At 46.4% G+C, this 17260-nt stretch overlaps 1 protein-coding gene across 1 annotated transcript in view; it reads right to left on the reverse strand.

The window, feature by feature from the left end:
* The window catches only part of LOC111161227 (heparan sulfate-glucosamine 3-sulfotransferase 3A1), a 93211-nt gene extending 76628 nt beyond the window's left edge, over nt 1–16583 (reverse strand). Inside the window, exon 1 of the mRNA XM_022524822.1 lies at nt 15985–16583. Coding sequence (XP_022380530.1) covers nt 15985–16583 — 599 coding nt within the window. The remainder of the gene's footprint in view (nt 1–15984) is intronic.
* Between the last annotated feature and the right edge of the window lie 677 nt (nt 16584–17260).

Consider the following 17260-nt stretch of genomic DNA (forward strand, 5'->3'; position numbering starts at 1 on the left):
CATAATCAATGCTGAGAGCCTTAAGCATCCATTAAAAAAAAAAAAAAAAAAAAGTCGTAGCTAAGAGCCTCTGATAAAAGAAAGTCATGATCAGGTCACCACACCCAAGTAACCACGGGCAGAAGGCAGGATGTACAAATACAACCACCAAACGAAAAGCCCACAGAGCACGTTTTAAGCCCTCCTTTCACAAAGGTCAGTTTTAGCTACATGAGGACTCTCTGTCATGGCCAGAAAGCCTTGTACAAAGACCCCACTAGCTGACTCCATTCCAGACAAGAAGAGGGAGACAGACACAGGGGCCAAGTTCATTACCTACCTTGCGTCTTGTGGCACATTTCCATGTACTCATCAACCCACCGCTGGATGGCGTCTGTCATGTGACAGCCACCCACCAGGTCTCAGGGTCACCAGTAACTTCCTACCCAATGAGACAAACACTCCTCCATCATCCCAAACCTCTATCGCCCCCTTTTCGCAGCATCTGATACCGCTGATCGTAAAACGCGCCCCCTCCGCTGCTAACACTTTGTTGGGAAAATTTTCGACACCGAAAAAACTGGAAGGAATGCTGCAGCAAACGCCCTCTGCCTTCCAACTAAATTCTAAATATGTATTTTCCTTAAAAATCTCTATTTGTATCATCACCTTATCCATCCACCCTCGTATCTTTTTTAATGTGTTTCAAAGGAAATTAATAGACATCAGCACGGTTCCCACTCTACACTTTCTGCATGCACGGCATAAATGATAGAAACTATATGCCCTTGGGATAAAAATATAAACACGGGGGCGCCTGGGTGGCTCAATGGGTTAAAGCCTCTGCCTTTGGCTCAGGTCATGATCTCAGGGTCCTGGGATTGAGCCCCACATCCGGCTCTCTGCTCGGCGGTGAGACTTCTTCTCCCTCTCTTTCTGCCTGCCTCTCTGCCTGCTTGTGATCTGTCTGTCAAATAAATAAATAAAATCTTAAAAAAAAATTTAAAGATATAAACACGTTTTCCTGGTCCTGTTCTCTTTGCCCCACTCCTTGTGTTCTGCAGCACATTTTCACCTCTCGGCTATGTGACGGCTGACAAAACCTCAGCAGTCATGCCTTACGTGGCTCCCAAGTCCGACCTCACTCATGAGCTCCTGCTTATTACCCTGAAGCCCTTCCTGTTCATGCCTAACACACAGATGTTTGTTCTCATCGGTGCCCGTTACTTCTTTCCAAGCTCCTTACCATCGTCGCAGGCCCTCAGGAACACACCTGAGCCAGAAATCTTCAAATACCCTCCAGTTTCTCCTCCTTCCCTCATGCCTTGTAGTCCATACCAAGTTTTCTAATCCCTACTACCAAAATTTCTGGCAAATCTTTCTCCTGTTTCCCATACCCACTGCCCAGCTCCAGATCAAGCCCCTGTCTTTGTCCTCTGGATTCTGAGATAGCCACCCAGCTCCGTCTGCATCTTCCCCCTTTTTCTTATGCCACCTGGGATTAGGTGTCCACAGCAGAACCTGAAGCCATCTGTTCAGTCCTCCGCTAGAAGCTCCCACTACCTACTCCCCCATTCCCGCCTCCTGAGCTGTAGTGTCCAATATGGTGGCCACCAGCTTCATGGGGCTCAGGAAGACATGTTGCAAGCATCAAACACACAGTAGATTTGGAAGACTCCACAGGAAAAATGCAAAATATCTCATCTAGAAGACTTTGTTTTTTGATCACCTGTTGAAATTATCATATTTCTGACATCTCGGCTTTCAATCAAACAATTATTGAAATTAATTTCACCTCTTCAGTCTTACTTATAAGGTGGCCCCTAGAAAATTTAATATGCCCAATGTGGTTCCCATTTATATATATATAATATTATGTATAATATTCATTATAATATTAATAAGCATTTATATTAATTGCTATCAATAATTTAACAATCAACCAATGATCACTAATATTAATCATTTCTAATTAAATGATAAATTAATACTTAATTTGATATTAATTATTATTATAAATATATTATATATATTTTTAAGTAGACTCCACACCCAGCACGGAGCCCAGTGTGGGGCTTGAACTCATGACTCTGAGATCAAGACCTGAGCTGAGGTCAAGCATCGGAGGCTTAACCAACAAAGCCACCCAAGCGCCCCTCCCATTATATTTCTGTTAGCGCTGATCTAGAAGAAAGCCCATCTCCCCACAGGCCAATTACTAATCCTCACAACTCTTTCCCCATGCTTGTTTCCAGCCGTGATGTCTCACCCCTCATCTGTAAAGACAATACTGAATTCAACCACACAGCGGGATGCTTTCTCCTCACGGTGATCAGCTGGGGAAGTATGACCTCCTGGCGTCCTCCCTCTAAAGGCTTTGCAGGATGCACCGGGCACCCAGAAGACTAAAGGGAAAATAGAGACACAGAGGTAGATCTATCAACCGAAAATGCACTCAAGTACAAGGTCAAGGAAACATCAGAACAGATTCTTAAGCTTTTTGGGAAAACGACCAAAGGTTCCCTTTGATTTTTGTTCATGTGGTCTCTCTTCCAAAAAAATGTGTGTAGTTGAGTGTATGATCAACTCCGTTGACGTGAAATGCCACCATCCTAAACCTGCAGATCTCACCCAACTTTCCGCAGTTCACTGCTCTGCAGGTAGGAGCTCTGCTCTGTCTGAGCTGGGTTCAGGTGCAAGGTTACTTCCACACCACGCGTGCACGGCGACCATGAAGGTCGGTGGAGGCCACTCACCAGCCAGTAACAAGATTAAGTAAAGAAAGGGAAATCAACCAGTTCGAAGCCTTGCGCCCACCCTACAAGGCTGCAAACTATTGGCAGTGAGCCAAAGGTCTGTTTTGGCAAATAAAGTTTTATCAGAACACAGCCCAGCCTGTTCATTTACACACTAACTAAGGGTGCTTTTCCACGACAAAAGCATGGCTCAAGGGTCAGACCTTCCGCCCCGGCATGGTGGTGGCGGGGGGAGGCCTGCGGGGACCTAAAATATTTACTATCAGGCCCTCTGATAGTATATTAATGACCTCTGACCCAAGGGCCAGTTTTTCATTAAATTAGCAGTCAGTCTCTCTTGAGGCCGGCAGAGAGATTCACGCCCTGGAGATACAAGGTTGAAGAAGACTAAGGTGGTGATTCCACAGCTTGGAGCACGACTCCCACTCAGTTTCTCTAGAGACCCGGAAGCACATTCATTTTGGATTTCTCTAACAGGACTTCTGTTCACAATAGCCAGCGTCTTCCAAACTTTTCTCCCCAACAAGAGCCACTGTAACAAATACATTTTACAACTAACCCTCTCTGCACCCACTCATCTATGGCTATGTAAACATCGGAACCAACTTTGTCAAGATAATCCTTGTCTTGCTTATTACTACCTGGGATCAACACTCCTATTTCATCCTATCGTAGTGGCTTTCATTTAAAAATTAACAATGGGGGTGCCTGGATGGCTCAGTTGTTGGGCGCCTGCCTTCAGCTCAGGTCATGATCCCAGGGTCCTGGGATTGAGCCCTACATCGGGCTCCCTGTTCAGCGGGGAGCCTGCTTCTCCCTCTCCCACTTCCCCAGCTTGTGTTCCCTCTCTGGCTGTGTCTCTCTCTATCAAATAAATAAAATCTTAAAAAAAATTAAAAAATAACTACGGATTTCATTATAAATTCATGTCTTATGATTCACAGTTTAGGAAACTCTGGGTTTAACCCCAGCTTTTTTGATTGTCTTCCTTCCATCTTCACCGCAGACCAAAGGTTATAAACTAGCCACCATTCACCTTCAGATGAGACTGGTCAGCTCCCCCCATGCACAATTTTGTTTTTAGCATTGTTTTGGGTTTCTCATGATCATTATATCATTTCTCAATTATGTTTTTTAAAAAGTCAGTATTCCGAGATTATTTTGAAAAATCAGAGGGCATGGCTATAAAGAGTCTACTTTCTTACTTGGTAACCACCAGCTAGAGCTGAGAAGCGATTTCTCCCCAGCTTGCCGCCAACTCGTCACCCTCTGCCACAGGGCAAATGCACCTGAAAATCCCAAGAATTTTCATCACAGGCATTAGCTCCCCATGACCTCCCCCCAAGATAAATATAAAACAGATCCAATTTGTTTTGTTTCCATCATTAAACCCTAGCAGGGCTTTCTATAACCCTCCGGCATTGGGGAGAGTTTTTTAACAGATACTTTTGTATCCCAAATCCTCCCACACCAAGAAGAAAGAGTGAGCTCTCATTAGAAAGAAAAACAAGTAGCTTTTACTTCTTCTAAAAAAAAAAAGAAGAAGAAGAAGAAAGAAAGAAAGAAAGAAAGAAAGTAAAGAAAAACCCACAGCATTTGATCAAAGAACAAGAATAATTAAGAGTCCACCAGGAAATTAAAAAAAAAAAAAAAAAAGAAAGAAAGAAAGAAAGAAAAAAAAAGAAACAGAGGCCAGATTTTGTTTACTCAAAAGCTTTGTTTGGGAAATGAAATAATGTCATCTCTGCAGCATTTTCCTAGAGCCAAAACCTTCTAAAATATCAAGGTAAAACAGATGAGGCTCCTGTTTGGAAAGATGATGAGGCACACAATTAGCTTTGGTTATATCTTAACCCTTTTTTTGTTTGGTTTTCTTTTTTTAAACTTCATGAACTTCGAAAGAATCTACAAAGATTTATGACCATACCAAACACATCCATCGTTTTTGACTTTGTCCTTCAAACCCGCCTGGCAACTTTGATATTTCTTATCGAAAGGAGAGATCTAATCCAAGTAAGAACACTGAAAAGGGGTAAAGGAATTTTATTCCCGTAATTTGATTGATTACTTCCTACTCTCAACACTCAAGAGAGAAAAAGCAAACTTTAAAAAAAAAAAAAAAGAAGAAGAAGAAGAAAGAAAAAGCAAACTTCTTCCTGTCTGTACTGGGATTTCCCCTACTAATCTTTACCAAGCAGGCACCAACCATAAAATACAAACTACTCATGAGGATCCACGGGCCAATCATGCTAGCTGGGTCCCCAAATCTATACGCACCGAAATATTGGGGAAGTAAGTCATCTGAGATGAAAACCAGCCGCTGAAAGACAAATTGACCGTTGACTCAATTCAATTCAATGCTTTAAATCATGCATTCTGGAAAGAGCAAAATGTAATGCTATAACTTGTTCCATTCTCTGGAACGTTTCTGTCATAGTTGCCAAGTCTCCAAAACCGAATTTGTATCTTCTGGATACAGAATTGTTTCTTTCTTTCTTTCTTTTTTTTTTTTTTTTAAAGATTTTCTTTATTTATTTGACAGAGATCACAAGTAAGCAGAGAGGCAGGCAGAGAGGAAGGGAAGCAGGCTCCCCGCTGAGCAGAGAGCTGGATGTGGGGCTCGATCCCAGAACCCTGGGAACATGACCTGAGCCTAAGGCAGAGGCTTTAACCCACTGAGTCACCCAGGCGCCCCGGAATTGTTCCTTAATTGTACTCTCCAGAACAGTACTGCAGAATTAGAAGCCCCTTCTTGTCTTTTAGCTGAACATTGAGCAAGGCATGGCGGACCCTTTGTAAGCAAGACAGTCTTTATCTCCCAGATACCCTCTGATTCCAGCAACCTTTAGAGTCTATGATCCTATCCGGCTGGAACCAAAGGAAATTCACATCACCAGCGATGTCTTATGTAGCAATGACCTGACCATTAGAGTAAAGGGATTGGCGCTCATGATGACCGGCTGCCAGTAAAGGAATTAGATGATGTGATTAATAAAATAATAATGAAGATAGACAGAATCATGCTTTGGGGTGACAATTAGGCTGTGCCCTGATGGGCAGTATTAGCATACCTCAATTAATAAAAAAAAAAAAAAAAAAAAAAAACGAAACGTCAATCAAAAGGTGTACACAAGGGGGTTCTCCTGGGGGGCTCCGTTGGTTAATCTGCCTTCAGCTCAGGTCATGATCTCAGGGTCCTGGGATCAAGCCCCGGCATCATCGGCATCATTGGGCTCCCTGCTCCATGGGGAGTCTGCTTCTCCCTCTCCCCGTGCTCCTCACTCCTGCTCTCTCTGCCTCTCTCTCAAATAAATAAAATCAAGGAAGGAAGGAAGGAAGAAAGGAAGGAAGGAAGGAAGGAAGGAAGGAAGGAAGGAAGGGAGGGAGGAAGGAAGGGAGGGAGGAAGGAAGGGAGGGGGGAGGAAGGAAGGGAGGGGAAGGAAGGAAGGGATGGGGAGGGAGGGAGGGAGAAAAAATGTACACACACAGGGAAGAGTGAGAAATCAGGACGTTGGCAGTGACTCAGCCGTACTCAGGAGGACCAGGCACGTGTTCAGTGGATTCTTACAGGCAATGACGGGACGTAATGACAGGATGAATGAAGGGAGCCACCAGACACAGCCTCCAGCTCACCCGGCCCCAACTGCCAGGAGCAGCAAACAGCCTTCCCAGCCTTCCGACTGCTTGTCCAACACCATCTTGGCTTTCCCATACAGCAGTTTAGGAGGAAACTTACTCACGTGGACCACTTCATAGTTAAGAGGTTTTGTTTTTGTTTTTGTTTTTTTTTCATATTTAAATTGTTTGTATTTAACGGGGGGGAGGGGGACCAAGTGAACGGCCAAGATTTTGCTACGCTCAGGAAGTTGGATTTTGTCATCAAATTACTTTTGTAAAAAGAGATGGAGAGAGAGAAGTTGAGCAAACACACAGTGGTTTAGTTTTTCCATACGGATTAAAAGATTCACAAAGGTCTAGAACTACCTTGAAAAATTTATTTTTCCAACCATATATCAGTACATTGCCCAATTTTCTAACGAAAGGTCCAAGACCAGGATCAGACATGTCCCATCCCATGGGCAGCCTTTCCATCCCCACAATCTTGGAGCCACTGGCAGAACCACACAGGGGTAATTCTGAGAACCCAACAAAATACCCTGGTGGGGAGGGGCTGGCCCAGGATCCCGCACAGCCCTACCACTGACTTGGCTATATGACCTTGGACAAATTACTTCACCTTTCTGGGCCTCTCTTTCCTGATCTCTAGAAGGCAAAAAGTGATAGGATTTATCTAATAACAGTCGTCATATTAATAAGATATCCAGCCTACATGCGGTAACATCCAGCACAAGGTAAGGCCTCACCAAACGTCACTAAATCGTTCCTGTCCATTTAAAATAAAAGATCGTCCGTCCAAACAGAAGATCAAAAAGGAAACACTGACCTTGATGATCCTTTAGACCAGCTGGACCTCACAGACATACACAGATCATTCCAACCAGAGTAGCAAAAATACACATTCATCTCCAGCACATGAAGAATGTTCTCCAGGGCGCATCACGTGCTGGTCCGTGACACAAGTATTCACAAACTTAAGAAGACTGAAACCATGTCAAGTATCTTTTCCAACCAAATGGTGTGAAACTAGCAATCAATAACAAGGGGAAAACTGGAAATATCATGGATATGGAGAGATAGAACACCGTGCTCTTAAGGCAATTTTAAGACGAAGTTTAGAGCAACGAGTACCTACGTTAAGAGGAAAGAAAGTTCTCAAATGAGCAACCTAACGTGACATCTCAAGAAACTAGGAAAAGAACCTCCACACCCAAAGTTAGCAGAAGAAAGGAACAAAAAGCAGAGCAGAAATCAATGGAATAGAGACTAGGAGGAGATATTTCATCAAATGTCCATTTCAAGGTTCAAATATTTTGCCATTTTTAAGAAAGGTTCAAAACGCACGAAGAAAAGTGTAGAGCAACTACGATGGAAAGATGCCAAACACCAAGTAGAGAATGGTATTAAATCACAGAAACTGTCTTATCTACACAAGCATTAGTAGCCTGCTCTTTGCACAAAACGGGTTCATAAAACTAATCCAATCGGTGGGGGACTGGGGTGGCTCAGTTGGTTAAGCCTCCTGACTCTTGATTTTGGCTCAGGTCATGGTCACAGGGTCTTGAGATCAAGCCTTGCATGGGGCTCTGTGCTGGGCTCTATGGAGTCTGTTTAATAGGAGTCTCCCCCTCTCTCTCCCTCTGCCCCTCCCCACCACTCTCTCTGTTTCTAAAAATAAAAAGAACTGATCCAATCAAGAAAGAGAAAAACGACTAAAAGGAAACACTAGGTTTTTCGTGTCTCAAGAGTCAGTGCACCCGGTTTTGTTTTGCTTAAGTAAAGATGTAATGTGGATAACACTATTTTTACAGTTGTTAAAAATATCAAAGGCAATGTTTCAAGGGAGATTTTCATTACTCTGGTAAACCAGAATCTCCAATGCACAACTGTGTGTTTAAAACCAGAAGCAGAAAATGCCAGGGTGTCCCCCAGGCGGAACGTTTGAATCTGATGACGCGGGACATCCAGGATCAGTAGTCCCAGCGGGAAGAACCCCCCTGGGTGCCCAGGTCCTGGCTCTCCAGTGTTCTAGAAGCTGGATTTTCTCCGGTCCTTCCTTGTCCTTGAAGCCCGGGATCACTCCATGTCTGTGTTGCTCCCACGCCTGGTCTCCTAAGCCACAGTGTGTAAACCAAAGGCACCAGGTCAAGTGAGCAGACAGAAAAGGGAAGCTGGCAAGAAGATCTGAGATGTGTCAGACCTCAGCCACGAGAGCAATCATTCAGCCCCATGACCAGCTTCCCTACCCAACAACTGCTTCTCCTATGTTGCAGCCAAAAAGCCAGACGCCCACGACGGATTTGCCTGTGACCCCTAACTGCCGTTCTCTGTGCTCTCTAAACCTGTCCTGGATATCACCAAAGTTTCAGAACAAGCAGGATTTGGTCAGGGTTGGGTGACTTTTTATTTTGTCTTCAGGTTAACATGCACCAGCCCTAAGAGAAGAGAAGCAAGGAAACACGAAACAGTCTCTGTGTTTGTTTCAGGGACAGGAGACTAGGAGGGGAGCCGTGAGCCGGTTCTACTGGGGAATGAGCTGAGGAAAGGATCAGCATGTCTGGAAGCGACAGGTGTTGGCAGGGGCAGGGGACGCTGGCAGGCCCACGCCGGGGGCCTTCGGAAGGAAAGAAGGGACAGGGCGGAGACGGGAGCCGGCGGGCAGAGCAGAGTCCTGCGATCAGAGCCCTCGCCCGTGATGCCATAAGGCATCTCCTCCCTTCTTTGTGGATGTGGCTATTTTTCCTTTGGTTTTAAAGTAATATTAGATAGTGAGGCTGTTTAAAAAAAAAATAGCACCAGGTTGCCTGGGTGGCTCAGTTGGTGAAACGTCTGCCTTTGGCTCAAGTCATGATCCCGGGGGCTTGGGCTTGAGCCCCCTGACTGTTGAGCATCTTCCCTCTGCCCCTCCCCCCTGCTCACGCACACGCTCTCTCTCTACAAAAAAAAAAAAAAAAAAAAAAGAAAGTGCAGAAAATTCTCCGATACCCCTCCACCCAGACTCCCCTAAAATTAGCATCTCACATTATTCTCATACCGTGATCAAACCCCAGAACTGATCTTGTTATCATTCCGTGAACAGACTAGCCCTGTAATTCCCATTCTTCTATCGGTATCTAATCAAGGGTGCCGCACAGTGTTTAGTCACTAGTGGTTAGTCTCTTGTCTCTGATCTGGGGTCTGCCAGGGTCTCCTCTGTAGTGTTCCTATTTTTCCCCTCCTCCCTGCGTAATTTTCACCTGACCACCGCCCCTGTCCCCCAACCTGCCCTCCCCGGGCACAGAGGAGCTGCCGTCCCGGGAAGGATTCTCTCTTTGGGACTCTGAAAGCAACCTCCTGTGACACCATCCCCTGTGCGTGGGATCTTCATAGTGTGTCTCCGTGCATTTGGGATTAAACATGCTTCTATGTGGTGCCTGTTAGGAATCTGGGGACCCTCCTCTAGAGCCTGTACACCACGGGGGAAGGAATAAGGCTGCATTACTGCTGTCAAAATAAAATCATCTGGAAGTATTTTCATTTGAGGCCGGCTTTCAGAAACAGAGGCAAGATACACTAACGAAACTAATCTGGGGCATCTGGCGTTCCTTTTCACTCATGCGCATTTCTAATAAAAATCTCCTAATCATTTATTTCTTGTTTCTCAGGTTTATGGTGAAGGCAAGTCTCTTTTATTTCTCTCCAAAGAATAAACTCTTTGCCTAGAAGGAGTGAGCTCAGACAGGCAAAGCAGAGCTCAGCCACGCTAGACAGGCGATCCACACTCCAGGTGCTTCCCAAGGTGACCCGTCCCGCTTTCCCTAATTAAGACAGCACTTTCTCTCTGATAACTGAGGTTTTTCCAAGTTCAAGCAGCGGCCTGGGTCCCTTGCTGACTCTCCCTCCCACTAGGTGGCGCTACATGTCACCTCCACAGTGGGCTGCCCTCCACCGTCTGCAGAAAAGGATTCTATTTTTCAACTGTGCAAGAAAATCACACAGCTCGTGGCAAGTACTAGATTTCATTCATAACGAACACTCCCTCTTTTTTTTCTTTTTTTCTTTTTTTAACATTCACTGTCATCTGACAGCTTCTGAAACAGGTCAAGCCTGGACTTTTGGGATACTGTCCTCAAGGGATCACGGGGCAGCACAGTGGTCATGACCTTTCTGACTAATGCAAAAAAAAAAAAAAAAAAAAAAAAAATCAAGTGTTGCATCAGCAGAGACCAGCAACTGGGAAGATGCTTCAGGTCAGGTCACTGAACTCTGCATTTCCTCAATTTCTCAGTTCTGGTTTCACACAGGTTTATCTGTTAACTGTATCATGATCTGCCACAGAGATTCTTAAAACTGTATCAAATTAGCAAACCTGCTGTGCAGCACCTTAAGACACTGTCACAAATGCGAGGAGCAGGGAGTTACAACATTATGTAGTTACAGTACCACTCTGATTCCCTATTAAAGGCATAGCTTCAGAAAGAAATCTCATTTTCACAATTGTAACTCATCACCCCAGCAGAAACCAATTTGCGAAAAAAGCGGGGAGTCTAGGATCACCAGGAAACGTACCAAGAAAGGACACTTTTTAAACCACTGAGCCACCCAGGCGCACCAAAAGGACACTTTTTATCAGCCAAGTTACTACTACTTGGGGGAGGAAGATGTCCTCCCCCTAAGGAAAAGTGCTAAGTGTGTTAAGTTCGCAGCAGGACCCGGCAGTTAGACTGATGGTTAATTGCAATTTGCAGTTGTTCACATGGTTCCGCCCTTAGAGATGGGAGGCCCTTTCGTTGTTTATATCAAGGAGTTTTGTTTGCTCTGTGACACTCTTCCCCTCGCAATGTGAGCATCTGGTCTATGTAAGGTTAGCCCCCTCATGTCATTAATTGCACAGGCTTATTATTTTATTCCCATGACCCCCTCCGAAACACAGATCCGGCATGTATGCCTTGCTGGCCAATCAACAGACTTATGTATACGAGACACATATTTTGGCCCGAGGGTTCTCTTTTCAAGGGGAGGGCAGCAGACCATATTATGGAGCGTTTTTTGCTCCGAGACAGTTATGCCTTTCACATGAAACGTATCCGCACATGATAAATCTCATTGTTATAAAGGAATATTGGAGCATGCGAGGTATTCCCTGTTCCAGGCCATAACAAACATGGTTTTTGTTGTTGCTGTTTGCATATGCCTGTTGCATATCCTGAGTGCTGATAGTGCTCGGGAGTTTGACAGTAACTTAGTAACTTGCCTGTTCCTAATTCCAGCACTTTACACACCTATGCGGTACCTGTTCTTACCCGCACACTTGGACACACAGACATACTCACGGGAACTGGGCTGTCTGAACTGGGACAGACGACAGGGAGTCGTCTACTGGGATGCTAAGCCCAGAGGGGAGACGTTCAGCTAACAAAATGACAGCACGGCGGCTTCTCAAAGGGGCTGTTTGCAGCCTCTGGGGGGATAGAGTGTATCGTCCCTGAGAGCTCCTGGGAACTCTTAACGCCCAAGAGAAACTGCACCCTCTCCCCCTATAGACGAGCACCCTAGACTCGCCGTCCAAAGCAACTTCTGCCCACTTTCCTCCTCACCCCACATCCCGTCCCACTGTTCTTAATGCTGCTCTAAGGACAGATGAGCTCTCTTTGGACTTCAGTCCCTATGACCTTGCATGGGTGGCCAGACTCTGCAGCTCCCTTGGCTCGAATTTCATTTCCACCCCTTCGTGCAGAAGGGGCTCGTCGCTCGGGAGGGTGGGAAACTGTACATGGAGGTACTTTGCAGCTGCTCCCAGCTGCTAAGAAAGGCTGGTTTCTCCTGATAGGCACCGAAAGTCCCTTCGTTCCATCTGTCTCCTCAGTGGATTTGGAAAACAAGGCAATGATCGTTAGAGGCCAGAAAATTTTAAAATTATGATGAAGTTGGGGTGGACATGGGGGAGAAGAGAACCAACTCCTAAACCCCAAGTTGACTGATCTTTGATCTTCCTGGATGCTATAGAGTAAAATATTTTAGTGATACTCTTCTGCACTCAAATTATCCAGTATTCCTAAAGAAAACACATGAACACATAAAGTACTAGCACTTTCAGAAACATGGAACACTATCTTGCCCCCAAATTCGAGACGAGACGGAAACGTTACAGAAAATAATAGCGTTATTTATATATACACATATATGTGTGGGTACACATATACCTTTAATACTTTATAAATAGGTATTGTTTGTCTAACAACAACAAAAAAACCCCCAACACAACACACCTTGCTGGCGCAGAAATACACAGGGAGAGGGAGGCCTTCTTATTGACGTCTAACCTGCTTTTGAACTACCATAGAGGCATTTGACATTCCAGAAAAGGATTCAGAGTTTTAAAGCAAATGCAACAATCCCCTACGTTCCTTTATGAACCCACCACCCATACAATGGAAATGCAGACTGTTCACTGCAAAGCATTGCTTTCCCATGACATGCAAGCCACAAACATTTGTTGCACTGGTATCATGTCTGCTAAATTAAGTAATGTGGAATGTTTTTTAAAACCTATCGGTGGAGTTTCATTCACATGCAGAAGACTGGGGTGAAGCATCCCCTGTGACCGTTAATAAATTTCCTGGCATATAAATATCGGCCTGTTTTCATTTGTTCTAGAATAACATTAGGACATCTTAAACCAATTCAGAGTAACTTCCTTTCTTAAGGGATTTTGAAAAAAATTCACTTTCTTGCCTCTACTACCAACCTGCTGGAAGAAAGAAATTGATTATACTGGTCTCCCAGTGCAATTTGCAAAGTACTTTATGTTTTCTCCCAGTGGAAATTGACGAGGGAAATTTACCAAAACATCCCAGCCAGGGTGTCCTCCTTGTTTTCATTCTCAAACTCATTCTCCATGGCTTTTCCCTCTGCCTTCCTAACAACACACTTCTCCCTTTGTCTGGACAGTAGGGGGCACTGCCACAACGAACTATTATGTCCAACTGTGAGATGTCACCAGGGGAAAAAAACGCACGCGTGGACATATAGGACTGTCCCATGTCAATGAGCATCTACAAAATATTTTACACATTTTTTCCCTCCATAATTCACTTCAGGGTGCAAACGCTGCAGTTTTCTTTCTGTTCATGTTGTTGGGGGGGGGACAGGGAGTCAGCAGTATGTGGTCAAAATCCCATACTACAAATTACAAATTTGGGGCTGACTCAGGAAGGTCTCACCAAATCCCTAACTGTAAATACTACCTAAATACAAGCAGTTACATGCGATTAACATAAGTTAAGTAGTATTCTGTGCAAGAGATTTTTTTTTCATAGTTAGTCTTCAGTTTCTCTCACAAACGTCAAACTCCCAAGTTCAGAGCCAAGATGAAAGAGAACTGTGGCAAAATTTCATTAAATAATTGCATAATCCAGGCTGCATAGGTGGAGGGTTTTTTTTTTTAAGTAAGAGTTTTATATGTAATTGAGTTAAACTTAAATTTATGCAACCAATAAAAACCATTGCAAATGGTAAAACAAAGACATTGCTCCGACACTTAGAAAATTAAATTCAGCAAACCATGAAGTTTACCGTACAGTTATTTTTGTAACTACCATAAATTGCTTTATAACACTCCTCTGCTGGAATCCAGCAGAAACAATCCAAGGAGAGATTTACTTTACAGCGTGCGTCTAGTTTCCAAAAGAGAGAGTGACCTAAAAGTTTATAATTCTTTCCTTTCTTCGTCTACTTCCCCCTTTTTTTTTTTTTTTTTTTTTGGTTAGTACTTGTGTTTCTAGTTACCTTGAAACCTTCCTTCTCTTATGTGAGCTTAGAAAGACTCACAGAAAATAAGATCCAGGTCTGTAGATATCCTGTGCCCTCAAATACTCATTTCTGGAATAAGAAGAAACAATCCTACTTTATGGAAATAGGGTCTATATGGCAAAACGAAAATAAAGGGTTTTAGTACTAAATATTTCACCGTATTTAATGGCACCTCACAGCCAAACATTTTCTTAGACCTTTCGTGAAACTGACTTGAAATGTGTTCCTTTCCAGCACTATACCAGGCCCAATTCAATGCAAACGACTATAGATAAGAGTTTTAGGGGTCTTTAATCACTTCTTTCTTGTGTCCTTGATGGAAAAAACAGAGCTGCCTTTGTGCTAAAAAGAAGGACCTGTTGTTTTCAGATTCAACAGGTCATTTTTATAAGAACTTCCCAGAGGATACAACATAAATGATAGAAACACAGGGGGATTTTTTAAGTGTCTGATGATTTTAAATGATTCATATTCTATATTGAGGGAAGGTGGTTGTTTTTCTTTCCAACAAATGGAAAGTTACTGTTTTAAAAGTGTTTAATGTTTGAACTTGACTTTTAGGACCCAATGTTTTCTCCTAAGTTAGGTTACTGTAAATTCGGCTCCCGAAATCAACCTGGGGGTGGGCCTGACCAGGCTCAAGTAAATAAGCTTGTCAGATCATGTCCATTTCTGTTTGGGAGATGAATTATTTGTTTAGTGGACTTTTGAAATATATCTAAATTGTGCTGTCACTTTCGCAATGTTCTTTCATTTAAAATAACAGAGAATGCATGCTTAATGAACAAGATGAAACTTCGTAAAATGAAAATTCCCGCCACGTGATTTTTGGTTGTTCTCAGAGGAAAGAAACAGGCCAATATTTTATGGCAAATAAAATCCAGGTGACACCAGGATTTATTGGCGTGTGGCTGATTCCATTACTAAAGGTGGTCTAAATTTGAGAAGACTGGCAAATTTAAGATTAAGATCCGAATCACACTTGTTTCCTAAACTTCTATTAGGAGGCTTTTTCACAATGTAACCAGTATCCTTATTTTTCCCCCTTTTCTTCTTTTAAGGAAAAAAAAAATTGGCTACCTCTTGTGTAAAGAGAAATATTTGAAGTTCTTTAGGAGTTTCAGCCAGGCCAAAAACACAAGGTAGCATTCCCTTTAAATTTAGAGAACACTTTCCAAAACTCATTTCCTCACCACAAACAAAAGTTATTTTATCCAGGAGCCCCTCCTTACAGCCCCTGACTGGCTGTTGGCACTTGCGCGAACATATATTTCCCAACTACCGAGACTCTACCGAGTTCTTGACGTTTTTACTAAGTCTCGATATTACTTACCACCCCGGACAATGATCTGGCTAAGGGTCAAGGTAAATGAAGACGTGAGGGCAAAGACTGCGGGAGCCCCAGGGGCTAGTTCCGCAGTAAAGTAAGAAATAAAAACTAGGCGTTCTGGGGAGCGCATGGAGTAGACTGCAAGGCTAATGATTGAGGAACAGGTTTCTCACTTAGGAAGTTCCTTTCCCCCCCCTTTAGCTAACAACAGGGTCACTTTCAGGGAGCAGGAGGAAAAGATGGCATTGGCTGTGTGACGGAAAAGAAGTCCCCAGGACTAAAGAAAAAATCACGAAGGCCAGAATTTCCCTCCCACCGCCTTCCTCGACACCCACCTCCCTGGAAGCAGAAGGGGCGGGGGGCGGGGGACGAGACCCCTCAACTCAAAAGCAACCACTGAGGACCCTTTGCCCTCTGCAGGAAACCCGGAGGGAGGGGAGCGGGGGTCCCCCCGCCCCACGCTTCGGCTGCGCCCCACCCCTCCCCCAGCTGTGCCCCGCGCCCGCTCACCGGTACCAGGCGAGGCCCTTGTCGTAGCTGCGGTCGAAGAAGTGGGGCTCGGCGCCCACGGCGCGCACATCGGGGTGCACGCGCAGGAACTCGAGCAGCGCCCGCGTGCCGCCCTTCTTCACGCCGATGATGATGGCCTGCGGCAGCTGCTTGCTACCTTCGTCCAGCAGCAGGGCCAGGGTCCCCGGCGGGGCCTCGGCCACGCTGCTCCCGGCCCCGGAGCCGCCGGGACCTCCGGCCAGCCCGGGGGGCTCCTCTTCCCAGGCCGCCTCCTCGCCGTCGTCGCGCGGCGCGGGCGGCCGGCGTCCCCGCCACTGCCGCAGCTGCAGGAGGCGCTTCCTGTGCGCCGCCGCCGGCCACACCGCCAGCTCTCTCGGGCCTCCCGCCAGGGCGCCGTGTCCCGGCGCTCCCGCCTCGTCGCCGCCGCCCGACGGCCGCACCGCCGGGCCCGCCAGGCTCTGGCAGCGCTCGGCCAGGCAGTAGAAGACGTACAGGGACGTGAGCAGGGAGCAGAGCATGAGCAAGAACTTCCGGAAGATGCTGCGGGACAGCGGCTCGGCGGAGGCGGGGTGGGCGCCGGCCGGGCCCGGAGGGGCCATCCTAGCCGGAGGCGACGTCGGGCCGCGCGCGGGCCATGCTAGGCCGGGACTCCGCCGGGTGCCGCGACCTCCCGCGGGGTGCCCCGCATCGCCCGTGCGTCCCTGCAGCCGTGCGAGCTGCCTTGGGGGGACTGAGCCCCGGGCGCCCCGCGCGGGATCCCTGCCTCCGGTCGAGTGGGCGGGAGGGGATCGTGGTGCGGTGCTTAAGAAACCATCGTCTTAGACTCGCCCGAGTCCCGAGCCTTGGGGTCGCGCTCGGCGCCCCGGTTCTCCGAGAGTCGCCGGGGTCCTAGTGGCGGCGGCGAAGGCGTGCGTCTCAGCGCCGGCCCCGAGCGGCTTCTGGGCGCGGGTCCCCGCTCAGCGATCCTGCATCCCTCGCTTGGTCCCGGGGAGGGCACTCGAGGCTCCCGGGCCGCGGAGCTCCGTGCGCTGCAGACAGCTGCGAGCGATAGTCCCTTCCTTCGTGCCCGTGGCCGCCTAGGCGCGCCCTCTGCGCCCCGCTGCGAGGTCCCACCGACTCTCTCTGCCCCAGCGGAACCCGAGGCCCGCGGCGGGCCGTGCACCACTCTTCGCGCGCGCCCGGCTGCTCCAAACTGCCTTCGGTCCCCACCTGGGAGCGGCGAGCGGGAGCCGGGCTGCGAGGGACCTGTCAGCGGCCGCGCCACTGTGCTCGCAGA

Source organism: Enhydra lutris, unplaced genomic scaffold, assembly GCF_002288905.1.
Source record: "Enhydra lutris kenyoni isolate GAN:26980312 unplaced genomic scaffold, ASM228890v2 scaffoldscaffold82, whole genome shotgun sequence".
NCBI classification, from domain to species: Eukaryota; Metazoa; Chordata; class Mammalia; order Carnivora; family Mustelidae; genus Enhydra; species Enhydra lutris.